General features: G+C 42.1%; 2 protein-coding genes across 4 annotated transcripts; one reads left to right on the forward strand and one right to left on the reverse strand.

The window, feature by feature from the left end:
* Positions 1–250: 250 nt before the first annotated feature.
* On the reverse strand, positions 251–18111 carry LOC306915555 (scavenger receptor cysteine-rich type 1 protein M130-like). 3 transcript variants are annotated; one of them, XR_013788841.1, is made up of 7 exons: positions 7690–7802; positions 6622–6713; positions 4059–4364; positions 3674–3967; positions 2300–2387; positions 1403–1551; positions 251–826 (listed from the first exon to the last, which is right to left on the reverse strand). XR_013788841.1 is itself a non-coding variant. In XM_079492946.1 (6 exons), the coding sequence occupies exons 1-6, from the start codon at positions 18106–18108 to the stop codon at positions 742–744; spliced, it is 1140 nt and encodes a 379-aa protein (XP_079349072.1). In that variant the 5' UTR covers positions 18109–18111; the 3' UTR covers positions 251–741. The 3 variants fall into 3 exon arrangements, 1 of the variants encoding a protein (XP_079349072.1); XR_013788842.1 differs by having other exon boundaries at positions 6622–6918; positions 7690–7785; XM_079492946.1 differs by lacking the exons at positions 1403–1551; positions 7690–7802 and adding an exon at positions 18039–18111 and having other exon boundaries at positions 6622–6918.
* A 1172-nt stretch (positions 18112–19283) lies between these two features.
* Positions 19284–19922, forward strand: LOC306915004 (ras-related protein Rab-6B-like; the record flags this gene model as incomplete). Its single annotated transcript, XM_079492246.1, has 1 exon — positions 19284–19922. The coding sequence occupies one exon, from the start codon at positions 19284–19286 to the stop codon at positions 19920–19922; it is 639 nt and encodes a 212-aa protein (XP_079348372.1).
* Between the last annotated feature and the right edge of the window lie 3935 nt (positions 19923–23857).

A 23857-nucleotide genomic window follows, 5' to 3' on the forward strand; every position in this document is an offset into this window, starting at 1 on the left:
AATATCAAAACATCGATCATCTCTACATTAAATACACACTAGCCTCTTAGCTTCATATATACTCTAAGACTAGCCTAGGATGTCAGGTCTATGGACCCGACCAGTCAATATGCTATCTAAATTACATTTGTCAATTACATTACACAAACGAAACAAATATTTGCATACATTCAGGCAATTCTACCTTCGTGCCTGTAATTAACTGTAACATTCACACAAGTCTGTCAAAGGACTGCGTACAAAAAGTCAATTAAAAAATATATATATTTATTTTGAAACCATTTTGAGGGAAACTCACAGTTGTGCAGATGCTATTTTATTTCCCAGCATATTAGCATTGAGTTTTCTGGCTAGTACGCGAGACTACTGATTGTAAATAGCAGCCCACAGCACAGCGTTGCTGGTGCAGAACGAGAACGGTATCTTGCCTGAAGAGGGCTTTTACAGCTGCAACGCGCACAGACAGGGCTTTCTACAGCCTAAAGGAAGTAAAAAAAAAAAGAGAGAGCAAATAAATACATTTTCCACTGCAATTCTTTCCTTTTAAAGGCACACCAATGGAGATGTTAAGGGATGTTAAGGGAGATTTCTGCACACTTGGATGCAGTATTTCACTTTGCTTTGAGTCTATCGGACCTTCATCAGAGCATACATGCAATATTTTTCAACACACAAGGTTCCATCCAAGAGTGACAATATCAAAAGCCACTTTTGTTTAATTGAGACCCACAGTTGAACTAATTAGCCTATTATCTGAAGTGAGCTCTCTTTGACCGATCTTTCCTTCCATAGCTCCCCCTGCTGGCCATTTGATATGTTCAGGGCCCTGGTGTAGAGAAGATAGAGGGTGTAAAAAGTCATTGAAATGAATGACAGGCAACAGGACAGTTCATGTCATTGTATCTGATGACGCTTGCTTGTGTGCTCAGCTCACTATTACTACCCTCTTTTCAGATGTTTAAAGAAATCACATCACATAGGCCTCTTAAAGACCTGTTGAAATGAACATTTTAGACCATATCCATGGTCATACTGTATATAATATATAATTGATTGATATGTAGACCAACTCTAGAACAACTATAAATTTAAATTAATTTTGATTTAATAATGTTTTGAAATAATAATAAAAAAACAGCTGGTGGATGGAAAATTAAGCTCCACCCAGCAAATTGCCGGGTCGGCCAGATTCCCGGAAAAGCTTGCCCCAATGGGTGGAGCTTAATTTCCATCCACCAGCTGTCTAAAAACTCGGAAATGACGTAAAACACAGCTTCTTCTGTCCGCGCATGGAAGTTCAAGTGTGCCCATGCTGAATGTTTGTGTGCGTGTGTGCGTGTGCGTGTGCGTGTGCGTGTGCGTGTGCGTGCGTGCGTGCGTGCGTTAGAGGACTGACACTGACCTCGACATTTGCCAGGGTATTTGGCCACTATGTGCTGCTGTTTCATACACCTGGCCTTCCTCACTTAGCAGGGATTGGCATAAGAGCGTCCGTCCGACGCACACACGGGGTCGAAGCTTTCGTTCCTGCAGTCAATGTTGCACAGACACCTGGACACGCACACACACAGATCTACAAGCTCGCAATACCATACGTGCATGATGGGCTATTTTCAAATAGTCGGTTGAAAATGATTTCTAGGGTGTTGTTGCCGACCCCTGTGGGGGTCCCCAGACCCCACTTTGAGAACCACAGCTCTAGCAGTGTTTCGTTTGTTGGTTACTTTTTCTTTTAAAAGATATTTTTTGGGGATTTTTGCCTTTGTTGATAGATTACAGTAGTTTGAGAGGAAGGGGGGAGAGAGATGGGGGGAAGACACGCAGCAAAGGTCGTCAGAGGATCAGGACCCGAACCCGCAACACACTGTCAGGCTGAATTACCAGCCTAGGTGCCTGGACCGCTGGGCCAGCCCAGGCCCTTGTTGGTTACTTTTGACATAGTAGCCCCTAATGGTCTTTTCTTCTTCATTACTTTACATGACATTATGCACTGCAAATGTGTTAATTTGACCCCAGAGAGCTTAAGAAATGTACCCATAAGGGATCCATTTTAATACTTAGACATTAGACAAAGCTCAGGGTTGGATTTACCACTGGGTAAAACTGGGTGGGATGCAGCGAACGTCTGCACAGCTTGCCGTGTGGCAGTAAGGGCCCGGGGGCCCTCCAAAATTACTCTAGCCCAGGGGCCTCCACTCCTATAAATCCGGTCAAATCATGGCCAGTTATGATGAAACAAGGATTTGTGTTTGTCCGCGTGTGTGCGTGCGTGTGTGCGTGCGTGCGTGCATAAACTCACCAAACATCATATGCGTCATGGTCACACTCGGCCCCGAACCGGCACATGTCACATCTCTTCTCCCCTACCCATGGTGACCCCTCATCCTCTGAGAGAGAGAGAGAGAGCTTCAAAACATCAGCCATCTATGTATCTTTCTTTGTATATTGTTGTTGTGGGGCAGAAACCTCGTCTCCATATTCTAACTTTTTGTGTTCTTTTGTAAATTAACACCATACTTGATTACAATACAGCTTCACACAAAAGCAGATCCACAAGCTCGAAACGTGGCTCGAAACGAACTTGTTGGTATACATTTGAGGTTCCTGAAAAGTAACAGTTTCGGACAATAAATATGAGGTTTCACTTTCCACCCGACAGAGACAATATATATCATGATATAGTGCCTATAGAGAGAATGTGTGGACCATGGACCGACGATGGACGGTTGAGGTCACAAATGTAACATAACAAATATTTATTCAAAAATTACAAAAATGTTATATTGCTATATACTGTACTGGCCAGATGGGAACCGCAAGGTTGCCAGATTGAACCCGGGCTCCCCCAGAGTTAGTGTCGAAGTGTCCTTGAGCAAGAGACTGAACCCGTAATTCCTCCCGATGTGCAGGTTGGTGCCTTGCATGGTTTCCTCTGTCATCGGTGTGTGAATGGGTGAATGTAATGCACAATCTATACATGTATAAAGCACCTTGGATAAAGGTACTATGTATATAAATGCACCATTAGAAACAAGAACCCAAAAATGGGCTCCCATCTTAAGGGCAAAAACCCAAAAGGGGTTCCCGTCCTAAATAAAATGGCGATATTTCACTTTCAAAAGATTTTTTTGTCATTTTATCATCTACTCAGGCTTTTGGCAGTAGCCCTAACACTGTACAGTAGCCTAACCCTAACAAAGTACTCTGTACTGTACTGTACTGTACTGTACTGTACTGTACTGTACTACTCATACTGTACTGTACTCCGACCGCATTAATTAATTATTCCAATTAATACATTGGATTTTAAATATATGAAGGTATTGTAGGCTGGGATTTTACAAAAAAGCCCCCCTTTTAAATACATACATACATACATACAGACATACAGACATACATACATACTTATAAGGTATGCCATCTGGTGGCTAATGAACCAAACACATTCTCAGAAGTTGAAGCAGTTTTAGAGGACCCACTTTTAGGCCAGTGCAACAGAGCATGCTTTTGCCTTTTTTAAAACCTTACCCATTTTAACCAAATACATACATACATACATACATAGAGACACACGCGGCCGGTGATGAGACAGTTTTCCTGTTTAATTAAATAAAAAAATATGCTAAATAATAAGAACCATAAAGATTATGGTATAAGGTTCTGTTTGTATTACCTGAACAGATCAGCTCATATCTGTTAAAGGAAGAAGTAGACGTCCTTGTTCCGCAATCTCTCAGCGAGATCTCACATGCCCGGCTAATCCACCATACATCCTGAAATGTGGAGGTACGTCTATCTCTTTTGCCAAGAATATGGCCACAGCGAAGCTCTCTACACACTACAGCTGAGAGCCGGTCCAAGTCATATCTTGTCATAGCTTGTGCTGGTCTCCACTCTCCCAGGTGTTTTATCTCCAGTGTACCATTACAGCGACTGGATCCTCCCACCAACCTGACATCAACAAGCTCTGGACAGAAACGAGAGATTAAGCAGGAAAAAGGTATTATACTTCCATTATAAAACAATAATCCAAACGATGACTATAGTTTGTCTTTTACCTGAGCAGATCAGTCCAACAGCCTTGTCAGGAGAGCAGGTGTTTCTAGTTGAGCTTGATGTTCCACAGTTCAGGAGAGCAGACTCATTTCCTTTACACTGGAACTCTTTGGTCAACATCAGAGCCTTTGCCTCACCATAGAGCGCCCCCTGGAGGAGTGAAGGAGCCCCACAGCCAAGCTCCCTACAGACCACCTCTGCATCCTGCTCGTCAAAGTCACCTTCACACACTGAGACCCAGGACTGATTAGACTTCACCTCCACTCTGCCTGAACATTGCCTAGTCCAATCCACCAACCTTGCAGACTCTGCAGAGAGGGATGAAAGATGGAGAAAGTTTAAATGATTAGCACATGAGGAAATAAATCATAATTATCATCACCAGTCCACATCTAAAACTCTACAGAAGTCTGACAGGCAACAGGACTCCCTCCATACTCCACCACCAGCTGTTTCATCTAATCTCTTTAGTGTTTACAACCCCACTACCTACAGCACATCATCCAACCCCACATCCAGGGCTAAATTAGCCATTGGGCCAATGGGGCCGTGGCCCAGGGGCCCTTGGCTCTCAGGGGCCCTTCTGGGAAAATGTAAAGCCCTGTAATGGGTTTGAGGCCCTGAAAAAAGCTCCTGGGGACCTTCATTGGCCATTGATTTTGTTAAATTTAGGTAAAAAAAATGATAAAAACACAAAAAACCTCGAACATTCTGCACGCACGCGCGCTAGGGGGGGCCCCAAAAAATGTACCGGCCCAGGGGCCCTTGTGGGGTTAATCCGTCCCTGCCCACATCCCTTCCCTCTACTTAGCTCAGCTAACACGGGATGTCCTGACACCCAAAAACACCCTGCATGCCAACTCCACACATCTTTTAGTCTCTTCTAAAGGGGCTGCAAAGCTCTGAAAACGTTTCACTTCACACCCTTGCACTCCTCTTTCCTTGTGCCCCATGTCATTTGTTTTTGAGGGGTGCTAGCCCCTCCTATGCCCAGCTTTCCGGGTGTGTGTGAACACAAACATAATGTTTGTGTTCACACACACCCGGAAAGCCAATGTTTGAAACATTGGCTTGTAATTGGCTGATCACCCCATAGCGGTGATTTGATTGGGCAAAGTACATATTGAAGATAAAAGTGAGGTCAGAAAAGTGATTGGCCGGAATTACTTTTGTGATGATTTGATTGGCTGAGCATGGAATGTGATGTATGATGATAAGAGCGCCCCTCACTTCACAGTTCACACGTTTTTTTTTCCTTTTATGATACTATCTATTATTACAATTATCTAAATTCCACGCCCACATTCTTTGGTGCACGTTGAGCACCAAAGTAGTATGCGGAAGTGCCCGAATTACGCCTGTACTTTGTGGCCATGATACATCACTGACTTTACCTCTGCGTTTTCAACCCAGCTTTATTCAACGTTGGCCAATCACAGCGGGGCTTTCCTAGAACTGCGGTGAGATCCACAGCGGACGCACAAAATGTACGGTTTGTGTGTGTGTCTCACTTAGATCGCACTACCACATAGACACCCGGTATTAGACGTGAGTGCATCGCAGGCAAGCAAGCTTCTAGTAGCATACAGATCTATGTTCGCTACTTGTTCACATGTTCTGTTATTTAGTTATAGTTTTTGCAGCACTTCATTGTTCTTTATGCACTCTACTTATGTGTGTCTCACTTAGATCGCACTACCACATAGACACCCGGTATTAGACGTGAGTGCATCGCAGGCAAGCAAGCTTCTAGTAGCATACAGATCTATGTTCGCTACTTGTTCACATGTTCTGTTATTTAGTTTTAGTTTTTGCAGCACTTCATTGTTCTTTATGCACTCTACTTATGTGACTATTTTACAGTGTTGGCTGTTGGCTATAGGGTTCATGTCATTTTCTCTGATTTTACACTTGCAAGAAAAACATTGTACAAAGCAGAAAAACAGAGAAAATCACACAAACAGCAGGTCAGAAAGAAAGGCTAGATAGGGCCCTGGCGGCTAGCGTAGTCGTCTGGGCACCTAGGCTGCTAATGCCCCCTGACAGCGTGTATAGCAGGTTTGACTCCCAATCCCGATGACCTTTGCTGAGTGTCACTTCCCATGTCTCCCTGTCAGTCTACTGTAGGCCTATCTATCAATAAAGGGAGAAAAAATCCAAAGCATACATATTAGGAATCTTAATAGATAATCTTTAATCGATTAAATCGCTGTTAAGAAATTAATCTGTTAAAGTTAATGCTGTCTGCGCACGCATGTGGCCGAGGAACGCACGTACAAAGATGCCATTGCCTGGCCCTGTATCGTTAATGGTTAAATATTTGATTAAGGAATATAATATTCATTTTGTATTATTTCTGTATATCAGCAAAATGTAAATTTGTATGTTAGTCATTGAGGAAAATTAAGATTTACTTATCAACTAATATAACCGGTTAATCGATCGATAAGCTTATCAAAACGTATCAATTAACTATTAATGCATTAATCGATAATTCACATCCCATATAAATAATAAAAAGCCTGTAAAGATGAGTCATTATTGAAGTCTAATTGTTTGTGTTACCTGAACAGATCAGCTCCAGCCTCTCATCGGATCTTCCACGATAGATTCTTCCACACTCGCTCAGGTTAGACGCAGAACCAACACAGGGGGATCTAAACTGCCATACAGAGACAACTGTACCATTACGCTGCACTGTTGAAACAATAGAGCCACAGTCCAGCTGTCTACACACTATATCTGATCTCTTCCAGTTCCAGAAGTAATCAGCAGATACTGGTCTCCACTCTCCCTGGTATTTCATCTCCAATGTACCAGTACAGTGACTGGTTCCTCCCACCAACCTGATATCACCAGACTCTGTGCAGAGACAAGAGAGTAAGCATGTAAAGTGTGTAGAGACTACAGACTTACAGCTGCAAAAGTGAGCGCTGCAACTGTGGCCTGCACTGTGGCCGTGTTCTTGGGAAAAACACATGTTGCTCCACATTTCGGGATGTATGGTGGATTAGCCGAGCCTGGGTTCTGACAAAATGAGCCTGGCATTTCTTCAAGTTAAGGGAGAGTTTTCTTCTTCTTTTTTTTTGTCAATGTCACAAAGATTGCTTGCTCAGGGTGGGTCAATGTCTGGTATCTGTTACAAGTGTCATATTGTGATTTGACACTTTATTACAATTGGATTGAATCCAAAACAGACATGCAAATGTTTGAACATGTATGATGATATATATTGCATGCTGGTTTGTTTTTGGAAGGATCAAATATAGTCAGTGGTCGTTTCTTCTCTTCAAAGATTAACTGTGATCACTATGAGGTCACTCATGTTCAGTATATATTTGGACTTGATTCCTTTTGGACTGACTAAAGAAGAGTACTCATGTAAAAGTATTTTTCATTGCATAGTCATTGGCACAGTAATCAATTGAGCAAACACAACCATTTGCAGTATGCTTATACATAAAGCTTGTGAAATATTCATAGTACCATACAGCTGGGAGATCCATTGTGTGCTGTGGGCAGTACAACGTGTGTACAATTCTAAACAGCTCCTAGATAGCTCTATTGTTGGCATGAAAATGTTTGAGAACCGGCAATCCAATCTGCTCTGTAAATGAGAATGCATGGTCTTACCATGTGCACTTGCCAGGTTCAGAGAAGGAACCCATATGAAGAGGAGCCAGCTCTGCGTTATCACATGCAGCCATCTTGTTCTTCATTAGACAGCAGTGCACTGTGGAGTTTAGGAGGAAATGTCTAATATGTTTTAGTCCCTCCCCCATATGAGTGAGTGAGTGGACAGTTTGGATTGGCTGCCTGATGGGAGTGGAGAATGTATGGATATTCTACTACTGTTAGATGATAGGTTCTTAGTTTACTTATGATCCTAGTGAACTTTGGACCTATACGGACAAGGGAATCTATAGTACTGTTTTGTAAGTGAAAGAAATTAAGGTTTTATGAGCCAATGAAAATTGCTGTTTTGCGAAATTTCTTCTTTTGCCCACAATACAGTGTCATATGCTTATGAAACTTTACAGTATGGTAGAGGGTCATGCCAAATGCAACTGAAACCAGCCTTATTCCAATTGGCCAAAAGGAGGCGCTATAGCATTTTTTGAAAATGAAACCTTTGAACAGGCGTAACTCGTGCCTTGTTTGGTAAAAAGTCATGGCACTTGTTTCCAGTCATGTTCTTTGGCTCATGGGGAACACATCTGTCACTTCGACTAGTAAGCTCCGCCCTCAGATATCCCGCCATTTTAAGTAAAGTAAAAGTACGACAATAGTGTACGGTGTATTTCAAACAATAAGCACTTGTATACTTAAGGAAGGCACTTAGTTACTGAATGCAGCCAATGACTAGACTAGTGGTACACTAGCTGTACCAATTGCTATAGGCCTAGTAGGCTATAGTGCACAGGGTTGATTAATGGTCTTAACTTAACACACAGCTTAGATCCCAGACCTAATTGAAGTTGGTGATGTTAAGAAAAATATCAATTATATATATATATATATATATATATATATATATATAATTATAGTTGATATTTATAAAGTATAAATGTTGTTTGCATTTACTGACTCTTGCACTTTTGTCGTTTCTGCATTTTTGGAATATCATACATTGTGAATAATGGCAACCAATTACCCATGGGAGATATCTGCAACAACTGTGGCAGAAGGTTTCACCCTGTATTCCCTAATTTGGGGAAAGTCACTATAGCTCAGGATTCTGCAAAAAATAGGCAACAAATGAATCAAATCTTGAGGGACATTTGTCACATATTTGGCAGAAAGTGAGCAGAAATAGAAGATTTACAAGCTCATGACTTTGGTGTGTCATGAACTTGTAAATTGTCTATTTTTGCTATTGAACAGTGCTGAAGTAGCCTACTTTAGAGCCTATAGGATTTAATTGGTTCAAATGTTTGGAGTCATGACCTGAACTGGTTTAGTTTCCTGTCCTTGTAAACGGAACACTCACTTGAGACTAATGGAAATAAAAATCCGGCGACCCCAAGGATCAATTAATAGATATAAAATTGATAAAAATGGCGAAAGGCCAATTAATGGATAAAAATAAATTATATCTATTCTGTAATGCTAATTAGAAAGGACTGTAAATATATACCTTCAATAACCCAGCAGGGAGACCAAATACCGTGCTGTATTTACCTTAAAAATGAGTGATTAGCCCTTTAAATCTTGAATGACAGTCACTGTACCATAAATAAATAGGATACCTTAAAAACGAATTGGAGACAGACGAAATAAAGTTCTGAGAGGAGGTTTAAGGTTTTAACTGTAATTTTTAGTAGGTAATAAAGTCAATTTACATAGAGAATGTGCTACATGGTTCAGATAATAATAATAATAATAATAGTACAATACATCACTATAATTTAGAGTATTCAATTGTTCCAATATGGATCCGAACTGAACCTCTTCACAGTATCTTCCTGGCTTATACTGCAGATCACGGTGGTGCTGGTTGTCGAGCACTCATTGGACCAGCACATGGATGATGAGACTGGTATCATTGATGTCGCCTCAAGCCGGGAGAGCGTGGACGCTGGCGTTGCCAGGCAACCTGTTGATAACTTTCCCTGCACTGTGAACCTTCGACAGAGAGAAACACTCCCTGACTCCCACTGAGCAGCTATCTCTTTTCTCACTAGGCATCAAGGTCAAATACATGTAGTCTCGAATCAAAATAGACCTTTCATTATGGCAAGTTTACTTGACTGGGGACAGACAGTATGGAGACCGAATAAGGAGTAAACAAGATATAAGATATTAAATCTGAATGTGGCGTCAGGAAATCTTTTTCTTGTAATGTTAGAAATTAATAAAATACAGAAATAACATTTATTGGTTAAATAAATGTGCTGTGTTGCTTTTATTCTATTAGCCTACTGTGTTCATAAAACAATATCTAAAGACAGTATATATGAATGTGGTGAGCCTGAACAGTCTGCCAAACACATAATTAACACCTGTCCCCTGTGCAGTCCATCTAAAAACAAAACCACATGATTGTTAAAAACACTGAATGATTATGCTGTTTACAGCTAATTGTGTCCAGATAGCTAAGTTGGTAGAGCTCTTGCCTTTGGACCACAGAGTCATGGGTTTAAATCTGGGCACTGCCAACTCAGTGTATGAGTCAAAATTTACTTGAGTAAAAGTACAATAGTATTGGTATGGAAATGTAGAAAGTACTCATTATGCAGAATGTCCAATTCACAAGTTTTCAAATGTATAAAACATATTTTGAAAATAGGAGATCTACAAGCTTGTGACAAATTGTAAGCTTGCACATTGGCTTTTCAAATGGCTGCTTTGTATAGGCTACACTCTACAGGGCTGTATAAAAGAGAGACAGCGAATTCCCATGAAAGCCATAAGCCACTTTGAGACCCACAGCTGAAGTATTATCTGAAGTGTCATTAGAGCTCTCTTTGACCGATCTTTCCTTCCATAGCTCCCCCTGCTGGCCATGTGATATGTTCAGGGCCCTGGAGTAGAGAAGATAGAGGGTGTAAAAAGACATTGAAATGAATGACAGGCAACAGGACAGTTCATGTCATTGTATCTGATGAAGCTTGTGCGCTCACTAATCATCTGTTTCAGCAAATAAATCTTTGGCATTTTAAGCAAGCATGACACTTTTGTTACTAACCTTCGACAACTTTTGAGTTGTAGGCCTACTTGTCATACATCTTAATCATCTATTAGAAATAATGTATATATTTTTTCTGGGTAGTTTTTTAACTGTGATTATAACAATGGGCAAAAATACAATAAATATTTAGCTTGACACTCCATTTGAATTTTCATTGTAAAATATGTCGGGTGATGACATTTCTAAAACCTGTCGTTTCTGTAAAGAAACAATTTATCATAGGTGTTAGATAAATTCTGACATGTTGTTTACACGTCATGTCCAGTTGGCCACTCCATCATATTCTGTTGGTCAACACAGATAGAATTTTGGCCCAGACCGTGTTCCATATAGATCATATTTTGTCATCCTGTCCTTTTATCATCATTTTACTCATAGCCTACTGCCTGTTTACACAGGATTGTTCATCTTATCCTTTATATTATTTTATCATATTTATATTATGGATTTCCTGACACCACATTCAGATTTAATATCTTATATCTTGTTGACTCCTTATTCGGTCTCCATACTGTCTGTCCCCAGTCAAGTTAACTCGCATACTGAGAGGCCTATTTTGATTTGAGACATGTATTTGACCTTGGTGCCTAGTGAGAAAGTAGATAGGAGTATTTCTCTCTGTCGAAAGTTTACAGCTAGCAGGGAAAGAATGTTATCTTCAGGTTGCCATAGCAACGCCAGCCTCTGTGCTTTCCCGGTCTATGGCCCTCAATGACGGAACCAAGGAAGATGTCACAATACCAGTCTCATCATCCATGTGCTGGTCCAATGAGCGCTCGACAACCAGCGCCACCGTGGGATATTGCTCTATTGAGCCAATGAACGTTTATCAACAACTGACGTGATCGGCAGTATAAGCCAGGAAGATACTGTGAAAGGTTCAGTTCGGATCCATATTGGAACAATTGAATACTCTAAATTATAGTGATGTATTGTACTATTATTATCTGAACCATGTAGCACATTCTCTATGTAAATTGACTTTATTACCTACTAAAAATTACAGTTAAAACCTTAAACTTCCTCTCAGAACTTTATTTCGTCTGTCTCCAAATCGTTTTTTAAGGTATCCTTCTATTTTTTTATGGTACAGTGACTGTCATTCAAGATTTAAAGGGCACTTCACTCATTTAAGGTATTTGATCTCCCAACTGGGTTATTGAAGGAATTTATAGATACAGTATTGGCCTTTCCCCGTTTTTATCAATTTTATATCTATTAATTGATCCTTGGGGTCGCCGGATTTTTATTTCAATTAATAGGGCGTCATCGAGTTGAAACGGCGCTGATTGACTCTATAGTCACCAGACCCGAATTTCCCAGAACACATTTTTCAATGGCCGTGGCTAGTGATTCAGGGGCTGGAACCAGGCTAATAAATATTGGCTTATTTTGGAATATAACTACTATAAAAGCTTGTGATGATCAGAATGGATGAATTCAGAGATTAAATTAAAAACTGAACAAAAGATACTAAATAATAAGAGAGTATGGTCTAAGTTGCTGTTTGCATTACCTGAACAGATCAGCTCATATCTGTCAAAGGAAGAAGTAGACAACCTTGTTCCACACTCCCTCAGTGAAGTCTCAGACCAAACACAGGCCCAGGTAATCCGCCATACTCTCCGAAATGTGGAGCCACTTTTGCTTGTTTTGCGAACAACGCGGCCACATCGCAGCTCTCTACACACTACAGCTGAGAGTCGGCCCATGTCATATCCAGTTGCTTGTGCTGGTCTCCACTCTCCCTGGTATTTTATCTCCAGTGTACCATTACAGCGACTGGATCCTCCCACCAACCTGACATCATCAGGCTCTAGATGAGAGAGTAAGCAGTAAATCGTACTATTACTTCCATTATAAAACAATAATCCAACCAATAACTATAGTTTGCCTTTTACCTGAGCAGGTGACTCCAACAGCCTTGTCAAGAGAGCAGGTGTTTCTAGTTGAGGCTGATGTTCCACAGTTAAGGAGAGCAGACTCACTGGGCCTCATGCGCCAATAAGTTCCTAACTTTTCCTCTTACATTTCTTCCTAAGTGAATTCCTAAGAGCAGTCCAGTCAGATTCATGAAACGTTCTTAAGTAGGCAGAATTGTTCGTAAGCATGTTCTTATGATGATGAATACAAATCCTCGTAACTTGAAGGGGTGTGCCAGTTCATTCAAATTATCATAGGTAGACGCCCCACATATCCTAATTAGCATCCTAATTACCATAGGGAACCGCCCCACCAATCCCATATAAGGCATTGGGAATTCACTTTCCTACCTGTGTCCACCCAGGTGGGTGTGGTTTTGCATGACTCCATGGCCTTGCCTGCAGTCACACCTGTGTGTGATTGCAGCACACAGAAATCACAGGACCTCACACATAGAAATAAAGTTGAGTGAAGTCAAGAATACCTAAACTAAAGTCTAAATATGGTGGAACACCAAACTCCAAACATTAAAAAATAATAATACTGTGAAGGTACTGAAGTGAACAGAAATTTTCATATTTTCAATATTTCAATTCAATATTTTCAATATTCATGAATGTATTTTATTATTTATCTCACAATAGTCAACTGGGGTTATGTGGTGGGTATGGTGTGTTTGTTTGGGTTGGGTTGTAAACTCTAAACCAGTGGTTCTCAAACATTTTCATGTCAAGGACCCCCAAATTGACATGCATTCGGCAGACCCCCATATGAAAATATTTTCTGCTAGGGAAATGTTTTGAAGATTTATCAAAATGTTTCGAAAATAGCCGATCTACAAGCTCAAAATGGGCAGTAATGGGACGCGTTTGTGAGCTTGTAGATTGGCTATTTTCAAAGTATAAAATGGGATTAAAGTGGTTAATGTTCCATATTTTGCTGTGGACTGCCTGGAACTTCCTCAAGGACCCCTTGAGGTCCTCAGACCAAACTTTGAGCATCATGCAGATGGCGCTGTTTTTCCTTTATGTTTTCAGATTGCACTTAAGAACGAAAAAGGCACCCTAAGAGTGCTCCACAGTGTGCGTAGATTCTGTTCTTACCTACGAACAAATCACAGCTAAGAAAAGATTGAGGGATCCCAAAACCTTCTTAAAAACTTCCTAAGTGGGTCTAAGAACAAATTTTCTCTTGAGAACTTCTTAAGAACGGTTGGCGCATGAGGCCCACTGCCTTTACACTTGAACTCTTTGGCTGACATTGGAACGTTTGATTCACCATAGAGCGCCCCCTGGAGGACTGAGGGTGCCCCACAGCCAAGTTCCCCACAGACCACCTCTGCATCCTTCTGGTCAAAGTCACCTTCGCACACTGAGACCCACGACTGATCAGACTTCACCTCCACTCTGCCTGAACACAAACTAGTCCCATTCACCAACCTCACAGACTCTGCAGAGAAGGAAGGGAGGATAGAGGAGAACATAAGAAAATAAATCATCATTTTCCTCAGTCCTCACTATAGTCCACATCTAACAGTCCAGAGAGTACAGAGGCTTAGGCCAAAATATATATACATTTAGAACAAAGTTAGACAGATGTTAGGCTCTCAGCTTGATCCTGGATGACTATTTATATCTATTTGATGGATTGTCGTGTTGTTCTTGTTTACTGTAAATCGCTCTGGATTAAGAGTGTCTGCTATACATGCCTAAATGCCTAAAAGTATCCTCTTTCTGTGATTACAGCCCAGTACCTATAAATAGGACATCACCCAACACCACATCCCTTCCCGTACTTAATAGGATGTGTGAACACCCCAAAACACCCTGGACAACTCCACACTTCCTAGTCTCTTCTTCCAGGGGGCTGCCAAGTTATAGAATAAACTGACAACTCACATCTTCAGGTTAGGTCTAGCACTCCTCTTTCCTTGTGTCCCTTGTAATTTTTTTCTTTTATGATACTATAATATACAGACCTATGTTAGCTACTTGTTCACATGTTCTGTTATATAGATTTAGAGTGTTTTTTTTGCAGCACTATATTGTTCTTAATGGTATTTACCCTGTTGTATGTTGGCTACGGTCGCTCTGGATAAGAGGGTCAAATTAAAAATACCAAATAAATCATACAAAGCACTAAGATAGAGAGAATCACAGACACATCTATGATCATAGATACATAGATGGAGGGATGGGTGAAAAAAAAGACTGTAAAATTCATTGTTATTGTTAAAGTAATTGTTCATGTTACCTGAACAGATCGCTCTAGCCTATCACCGGATCTTTCATGCTTGAGTTCTCCACACTCGCTCAGTTTAGACTCAGAACCAACACAGGACGAGGAGGATGTCCATACAGAGACATCTGGACCATTAGTCCCTTCTGTTGAAACAGTAGAGCCGCAGTCCAGCTGTCTACACACTACAGCCGATCTCTTCGGGTTCCAGAAGTAATCAACCACTGGTCTCCACTCTCCCTGGTATTTGATCTCCAGTGTACCATTACAGTGACTGGTTCCTCCCACCAACCTGATATCATCAGACTCTGTACAGAGACAAGAGAGTAAGCCATAAAAATATTACTTTGTAGTGAAATAGAGAGTAAGCGATATTACTTCATTATAAAATAATAATCTGAACCTGAAGTTTAGAATGTATTTTACCTGAGCAGGTGAGTCCAACAGCCTTGTCAGGTGAGCAGGTGTTTCCAGTTGAGCCTGAGGTTCCACAGTCCATGAGAACAGACTCACTGCCTTTACACTGGAAATCTTTGGTCGACATCGGCCCCTTCGCTTCTCCATAGAGCGCCCCCTGGAGGACCGAAGGAGCCCCACAGCTTAACTCCTTACAGACCACCTCTGCATCCTGCTGGTCAAAGTCACCTTCACACACTGAGACCCACGATTGATCAGACTTCACCTCCACTCTGCCTGAACACAAACTACCGGTAGTCCCATTTACCAACCTCAAAGACTCTGGAGAGAGAGGGAGGGAGAGAGAGAGAGATAGTTTCAAAGAGCATTTTTACAAACACAATCACAGAGACACCCTACTATGTCCACTTGGCCTCATGCATATCAAAGTGGAGGTTCTTGGAATTAAAAAGGTTGAGGATCACTGGTCTACACTAGATAGATTCAAGAAGAGACTGTAAAGGCATGTCATTGTTAAAGTCATGGTTTGTGTTACCTGAACAGGTCACCTTCAGTCTGCCAAATGAAGTATCGGACTGCTTTTCTCCACACTCTGTCAGTGAAGACTCAGATCCATCACAGAGCAGATCTGACTTAGATCTAAGCCACCATACAGGTTGAATTGGAGCATCCATAATGGTTTCTGTTAAGACAGCAGACCCACAGTCCAGCTGTCTGCACACTACGTTTGATGACTTCTGGGTCCATTCGTACCAACCAACCACTGGTCTCCACTTGCCCTGGTGTTTCAACTCGACTGTACCCAAACAGTGACTGGATCCTCCCACCAACCTGACATTGCCAGACACTGTGAAGAGACAAGAGCAGTGAAGCAGTATTATCATAAAACATAAGGTTGTCATTGAACGATTCGTCCAAAGCAACAAATAAAAAAGTAGGTGAAATTAAATTTTCATACAAGCTCATTTGCACTTTCAAGAAGAACAACCCATAAAGAATGTATGAAATGAAATGCTTAGCAGCAGCAGAAGATATTGGCTTTCCCCCTTTTGGCCTGACTAAACAATTTGTAATCAATAATTGAGCAAACAAAACCATTTACAGTATTTTGTTTTGTCCATTTGTTTATCCATTAAAGCTTTATTATTCATACAATACAGCTGGGAGCACCATTGTGTACTTAGGCAGTGGCATGTGTGTGTACAATGCTAAACAGCTGACTATCAACAATCCCGAATGGCATATAATTAATGGACAGACACATCTCATCTTTCTAAAATGACAGTGACCATTCTTGATTCAAGGCAAGCAAGTCAAACTAAAGCAATAGGATAGTTTAGGGTCAAACTAAAGAAATATGACTGTATTTATTTTCATTATTATTATTAAGGGACAAAGCCTGAAGGGCCTATGGGTCCCTGATTGTATTTGTATGTTTCTTCTTCTTCTTCTCCTTCTTCGTTTTCTTCCGCCATAAATTGCAGTTCTGGCTTAACCGTGCAGTCGTTTTTTCAAAATTTGGCAATATGGTAGAGGGCTATCCAAAACGTTGATGACGCGAAGCCCACAACTATTGGCCAAAGGGTGGCACTATAGCGCTAATTTGAAAATGCAAACCTAGGCATAGCTCATGAACCGTTTAACCATCAGCAATAAAACAGCAGAAAACACACAAGGTAACATCTTGTATTTAGACACACCCACAGACAGGCCCAGACCCAAAACTCAGACTGTAGTCCTGACACTAAATAGATGTATGTACGGCCTCTTTTACCAGTCCACACAGAGTTAGAGTTGACCTGGAGGTTGAAACAACACAGGAGGTTCAGCCTGATAATATATTGACCGTGAGAGCACAATGTCATTGAATATCATATAGGCTACTACTGTATACAATACGTAACGCTATCTTTGATATCTTATTGCTACTAGTTGTACTTGCTTGTATCTCTATGTCTCCCCTTATCTCTGTCTCTCCCCCTCCCTCTCTCTCTGACACAGCCCGAGGCAGATGGCCTGCACCCACCCTAGAGCCTGGATCTGCCTGACGTTTCTTCCCGGAGTATTTCCGTAAAATGGGCTTTTTCAGGCTAGGGTGGGACAATGTCGGATCTCTGCTCTACATAAAGTGTCTTGTTGTGCCCTGCAAATATTTCAAAATGTAGCCTACTGTATGATGATATTGCTGGGTTCCTTTTGGAACTTGGAAGGATCAAAGCTAGTCAGTGGCTGACTGTTTCTTCTCATCAAAGATTAACAGTCACTGAGGTCAATCATGTTTACAGTAATTTGGACTCGTTTCTTTTGGCCTGACTAAACAATATGTAATCAATTGAGCAAACAAAACCGTTTACAGTGTGCTTATCCATTAAAGCTTGTGTTTATTGTGAACTATTCATACAATATAAGGCTGGGGAGCAGCACCATCATCATCCTCCACGAGACTTGAATGCATTTTGTGTTGAAACAAAATTAATTTCAAGTTGTATTTATATCGGCCACATAGACTTGGCTGGCAAATTATTTGCATCTTAAGTACCCTAAACAAACATTAAATCCCATAGACTTGGCCCCTCAAAAATGTATGGGTTTCACCTTGCACAACATATTTTCATATAGGGCTCCATATGGGGGATTCTTAATTGACATGATGAAAATGTTTGAGAACCAGCGATCCAATATCTGCTCTGTGAATGAGAATGCATGGTCTTACCTTCTGCACTTGCCAGGTTCAGAGCAAGCAGCCATATGAAGAGGAGCCAGCTCTGCGTTATCACATGCATCTTGTTCTTTATTAGACAGCTGCAGTGCAGTGGAGTGAGTGGAGTGAGTGGAGTGAGTTGAGTGAGTGGAGTGAGTTGAGTTTTGAATTCCGGACTTTTACTCACAGACAGACAGAGTATTTCTACATTACAGTATTACTTAAGTAAAACATGCGAGTACTTTTTCCACCACTGGTTATGAAACATGAGGAAATCAACGGTTTGGATTGGCTGCCTGATGGGAGTGCAATGTTGTGACACACAGATGGGGGTAGGGGGGAGGCATCACAGTAGAGGAAATTGTAGAACCGAACCGACCAACCAGGGCTCCAAGTTGGGGGTGCCTCTGCTCAGACTTAACTGTGTTTTTAACCTCGACATTTGACATCCTCGTGAAGCATGTACTATAACATTGTGTTTTTCTATTTACCATGCCGTCTAATAGATAAACAAACATAATAACAATACATTAGGCCTATAGTAAGTTCATCATAGTTTAGGATTTGACAATGTCAAACGTAACATTTAGAGTCTCCAACTTAAAAATGCTTCTGATTGATTATAGCCGTAACTTTTGAACTTTTTTGTGATTATGAAATGACTACTGCAGATTCTGATTACATAAAAGTTTGATGTAGGCTACTTCAAACATTATAGGCAGGCATATTATTGAAACTGATTTTGGGGAAAAGTGACAGAAACCTAAAATGTATTATTTACATTATACACATCATGTATGCTTCTATGATAGCTGCCATACAATACCAGCCCTTATTCATTCTCGCGTACTGCAACATTAGCCCACATGCACAATTGCTGGTGTAGCTAGCAGATGAAATGTACTCACTAGAAGACTTTCTCTGGCTGTGCAGATGTCAGGATTAACACTTTTTGGTGTCGCACGTGATTTCATTTCGTCATTGGTAGGTTATATCCACAGTTCTGTAGCACCCACAATTAATTATTAATAATGATTAATTCAATCTTAAACTGATATCATGTAAGTTAACTGTGACATCAGTATTTGGATGTTGTCACTATAGCGTGACGCCACTACTGTGACGTCAGGCATGGAGACAGATAAATAGAAGGATCTTCAAGGATACCCTGGCAGCAGTGTTCAAATAAGAGGTGACTGTTGACAGCATCGCAAGATAAAATACCGTACATCGGATCTTTCCGAAGCTTCAACAAACATGTCCTCCGTGGGCAGTGACTTCCGGAGCCCGTTGAAGAAATTCAAACTGGTCTTTCTGGGTGAGCAGAGCGTCGGGAAGACATCTCTGATCACGCGCTCCGTTAGCGACAAATTCGACAACACGTACCAGGCCACGATCGGCATCGACTTCCTGTCGAAGACGCTCCACCTGGACGACCGGACGGTGCGGCTGCAGCTGTGGGACACGGCGGGACAGGAGCGCTTCAGGAGCCTCATCCCCAGCTACATCCGCGACTCCACCGTGGCCGTGGTGGTCTACGACATCACGGACGTCCAGTCCTTCAAGCAGACCACCAAGTGGGTCGACTACGTGAGGAGCGAGAGGGGAAGCGACGTCGTCATCATGCTCGTGGGAAACAAGACGGACCTGGCGGATAAGAGGCAAGTCACCACCGAGGAGGGAGAGCAGAGGGCCAAGGAGCTGGGCGCCATGTTCACCGAGACCAGCGCCAAGACGGGTCATAACGACAAAGAGCTGTTCCGAAGCCTGGCGGCCGCCCTCCCCGGGATGGAGAACATGCAGAAGACGAGCATGGAGGAAATGACCAACAACATCAAATTGGACATGCCTCACATGTTGGACAAGCCACCGGATAACTCCTCCTGTTCCTGTTAATCCGCCACAACCACACCGGAAGACTTCGTTCTCACCAATGCCTGTTGGGTTGCTTCCTGTCGGGTAACCTCTGAGATTACCTCTGGATTAAATACCAACCAGACTGTAAGAAACAATCCGAATAGCAACCGGAAACAAATGCTATTGGCTGCAACTGCAGCAAGGGTGTGTCGCGTTTCTTCACTCGGTAGAACCAGTAGAAGCCCTAGAAGAATACTATACTTTATCATTTTCAATTTTATCATTCAATTTAATGGAGCGAAACTGCTGCAGCCAGCAGAAGGGGAAATAAATAGAGACACCAGATGAGCGGAAATTAATTAGAGCATGCTGATAATAACTTATTTGGCCTCAGATCCAGCAGAGCTTCCTTGCTGCTGATACCAACATGCATGCATGTGTAGTGATGCGCAGGAGTGTCTCCCACTCGCCAGACCGACACACAACCTGCCATGCCAATAGGGCTGGGCCCGGTTTATAGCTTGCTCGGTGCTACAATCACCCTCCCAGTCTTTGGAGCGCGTCTTCGCACTTCACGCCGTGGACCACTGCACGACGTCCCTCATGTCCCTCACGCAAGGATCCCCGCGCTCCTGCCGACTACGCCAGATTGTAGTGATGCACAGGATGTGGTTTTCAAATGGAACAAAATGTCTCAAGGAGGTTAACGAGTTGAAGTTGAGAGGAAGGTCAACAAGGATAATGTTCTAATTTGGGATTCATTCAATTATGAGCCTCACTAAGCACACCATTCCTGGTGTACCGTGTGATTCCTGCAGAAGTGAGTTCAGCATGCCAATACTAACAGGGATCCTGCTGATCAGTCAACCAGGAGGTCGCTCCCTCAAACAGAAACTGATGGGACAGTTCTCCTTTCACCATCCATGTTTGAAGTCATCTCTGACGCCATTTTCAAAAGAAAGGAACCACAAGCAGCTTCGTCATGGCAGACCCACCACCCGCGGGAAGATCCGATGGGCCGGTGCGGTGCGCTGCCAGACAGATAGCAGTGAGAGGTTTTAGATGGACAGACCTGGAGTGTCAGCTTGTGCGGGAGGTGGAACGCTACCAATTAGATCTGGTCGGGCTTAACTCCACACTCCACAGTCCACACATAGGTGGACTGGAGTTCTGGAGTTTAAGCTTCGAATAAGGAACTTGTCAAGAAGACTTGAATTGCAAAACAAAAAAGAGAAAGTCGTGAACAAAAAGCATGCGACCGTAATAATTAACAATAGATGATGAAAACATGGTACACTACCGGTCGACACAAGAAATAAGCAGTGCAGTAACAAACTTGATTCAACACCGCCTTGTTTTGTTTTTTGTTAGCTTTTTACTTTTTGGTTCAATTGCTTGTGATTATGCTTGTGGCATTCAGTCTCATAACTGTAATTATGGAGAAACATAATTCGGTTGATCCAACCCCATCGCTGTGTTTGGCTTAGACAGTTTTTATTAGGAAATAAATCACGCCATTTCACTTCGTCTAACACATTAAATCCGGGACATTATATCCGGGACAGTCTGTATCATTTTAGATTTTAGGTATAAATATAGCAACATGATTTAACATGATGATAAGAGTGCCCCTCACTTGTCACAAGTGTGATCTTTTGTAGAAAGGCAGAAAGATTTCCTTTGTGTATCTTTTATGTTTTTCAACCAACTTGAAATGTGCTTGATTGGAACAGAGGGACGTGAAAGGGCAAACTTATTATGAGCATTACTATTCGTGTGAACAGGTTTGAAAATTGACCCATTTCTGATATCTTTAAATAAACTAAGGTATAGTGACAGGTGACCAACTCAGTGGCCTTGTGGTTAGAGTGTCCGCCCTGAGACTGGGAGGTCGGGGTTCAATCCCCGGCCGGGTCATACCAAAGACTGTAAAAATGGGACCCAGTGCCTCCCTGCTTGACACTCAGCATCAAGGGTTGGATTGGGGGTAAGTCCCTGCGACATACTAGCGTCATGTCCAGGGGGTGTACTTGTACATCAAGCTGCCTCACGCTACAGAAACAGGAGATAGGCTACTGCCCTATGGGCCTCATGGCTCGGCAAGGCTACTAACTTATAGTTACAGGTTACATAATTAAATAAACTAAGGTATAGTGACAGGTTACATCATTATTTAAATCTGTCCCAAGCAGTGGTCACCAAATTACATACAATTTTGAGGTATTTGTATTTTACTGGATTATTTCCAGTTTCCAATACTTTTACTCACGAGTAAAACACGTGAGTACTTCTTAATTCCACCACTGCCCGGTTGAGACAAAACAGGGGTTCAGCCTGATTGTTGAACCAGCTGTGGGGGTGCGTGCATCATGCATGCATATAGAGGGAGAGCTCCAAATGTCACTTGCCCCCCAAGTGTACGTGTCCAGTGGTGTCCGATAATAACTTAACACGGAGCACGGCAGAAACGGGCTTAGTACCCTAGCCCGCCAAAACACGAGACTCGAGACTCTCGTTTTCCATGGCTTGTATTCTTTAATCCATGTTTTGATCTGATCGCTAACACAACACCACCAAGTAGGACAGTGGCCACGGCCATTTTGAAAATGCGCACGCATCCACTTCCATTCTAAGCCCTGTATCTCAGAAACGACATTGAGGGGACACCACACACAGCAGTTTGTCACTGTAACATGCGATTACGGATATTTGGCTCTTCAAAGTAAGTGTTACGCGCAATAAAACCCTGGCAGTACGCTATTAATTAATGGCGGCGGATTAAGAGTTAGCCAAGATGTCAACCCTATGGTGATTATGATTATGAGATTGTTTGGATCCAAGGAGCCCTGTACAATGCAGAATATTTGGGTTGTAAGGCCAAATATCCGTACGGAATTTACAATAACTAAAGGAAAAAGAAAAGAAAAAAAGAAGTGGAACTTTGCTGTTGTTTGTTTGGACTCTCGCCTCTGACCAATCTGGTATGGTTGAACCTGTCAGGGATTTAAACCCCCCACCAGCATCACCCTCAGGCTCTGAGTCACTGAAGCCCCTCCACCACGACAAGGTCACAGCACAAGGAGAGGAGTTGGCCCTGAAAAGGACCGTTTTTCCGTTCATTTCTTTCTTCTATTATTATCTATCTATCTACCATTCATTGTGAGTCTTTCAATTGGCTTTTCCTGATAAGCTAGTATGTGTGCCGGCTTTGCCACTGTCACACTATTATACGTCATAGACTGGCTTCCAAGTAGCCTTCGATCTCCATCAGTGGAACGCATCTCTGCCAAGCCGGGTGGAACTCTATATTTGGGCCAGTCTATGTCTGTCATCTATGACATAACTTCGACAAATAACTTAATTTTTTGGGCAAAGTTTCAGCTGGACATTTAATATTTTATTATAGGTACTGGTACTACAAACAAAAATAATATTGTGGAAGTATGGCCTACGGGCAGCGTGCACAAGAAACTTGCCACTTGCCTTTGGCCTGGTGTTTGAAGACTATATGACTTTGTTTCATTACTTTATCTGCTCATCAGTTTCAACAATTGCTCCTCGAGCTGCTTCACTTCCTCCATTCCGGAGTAAGCATCATCCTCTTCCTGAAGTCACTGAAACGTCTTCTTCCCATCATGGTTTGAGGTCATAAGGAAACAGCCGATGAAGGTCTTCTCTTTGGGGAGCCCTTCTCTCTATAGGTTGGGGGGGTTGCAGGTAATTGAACACAAATCCATACAACTCCAGACAGTCATCCTGATGGAAGGGGCCTGGCTACTTTTTTTCCACAGGGATCACATTCGATTTGGTACTTTTTTTTGGCACTAATGAGAATAATCTGCTTGGCCTACTGGCAGTGCGCACAAGAAACCTGGCTCTATCAGTACCGCGGTGTTGAAGGCCATAAAACATGCCGTTATGGGCAGACGGGAGGGGAAGACCGGGGACATTAACGGGGACAATGGCTTCACCCT

This window comes from Electrona antarctica (assembly GCF_951216825.1).
Source record: "Electrona antarctica genome assembly, chromosome: 22".
Taxonomy (NCBI): domain Eukaryota; kingdom Metazoa; phylum Chordata; class Actinopteri; order Myctophiformes; family Myctophidae; genus Electrona; species Electrona antarctica.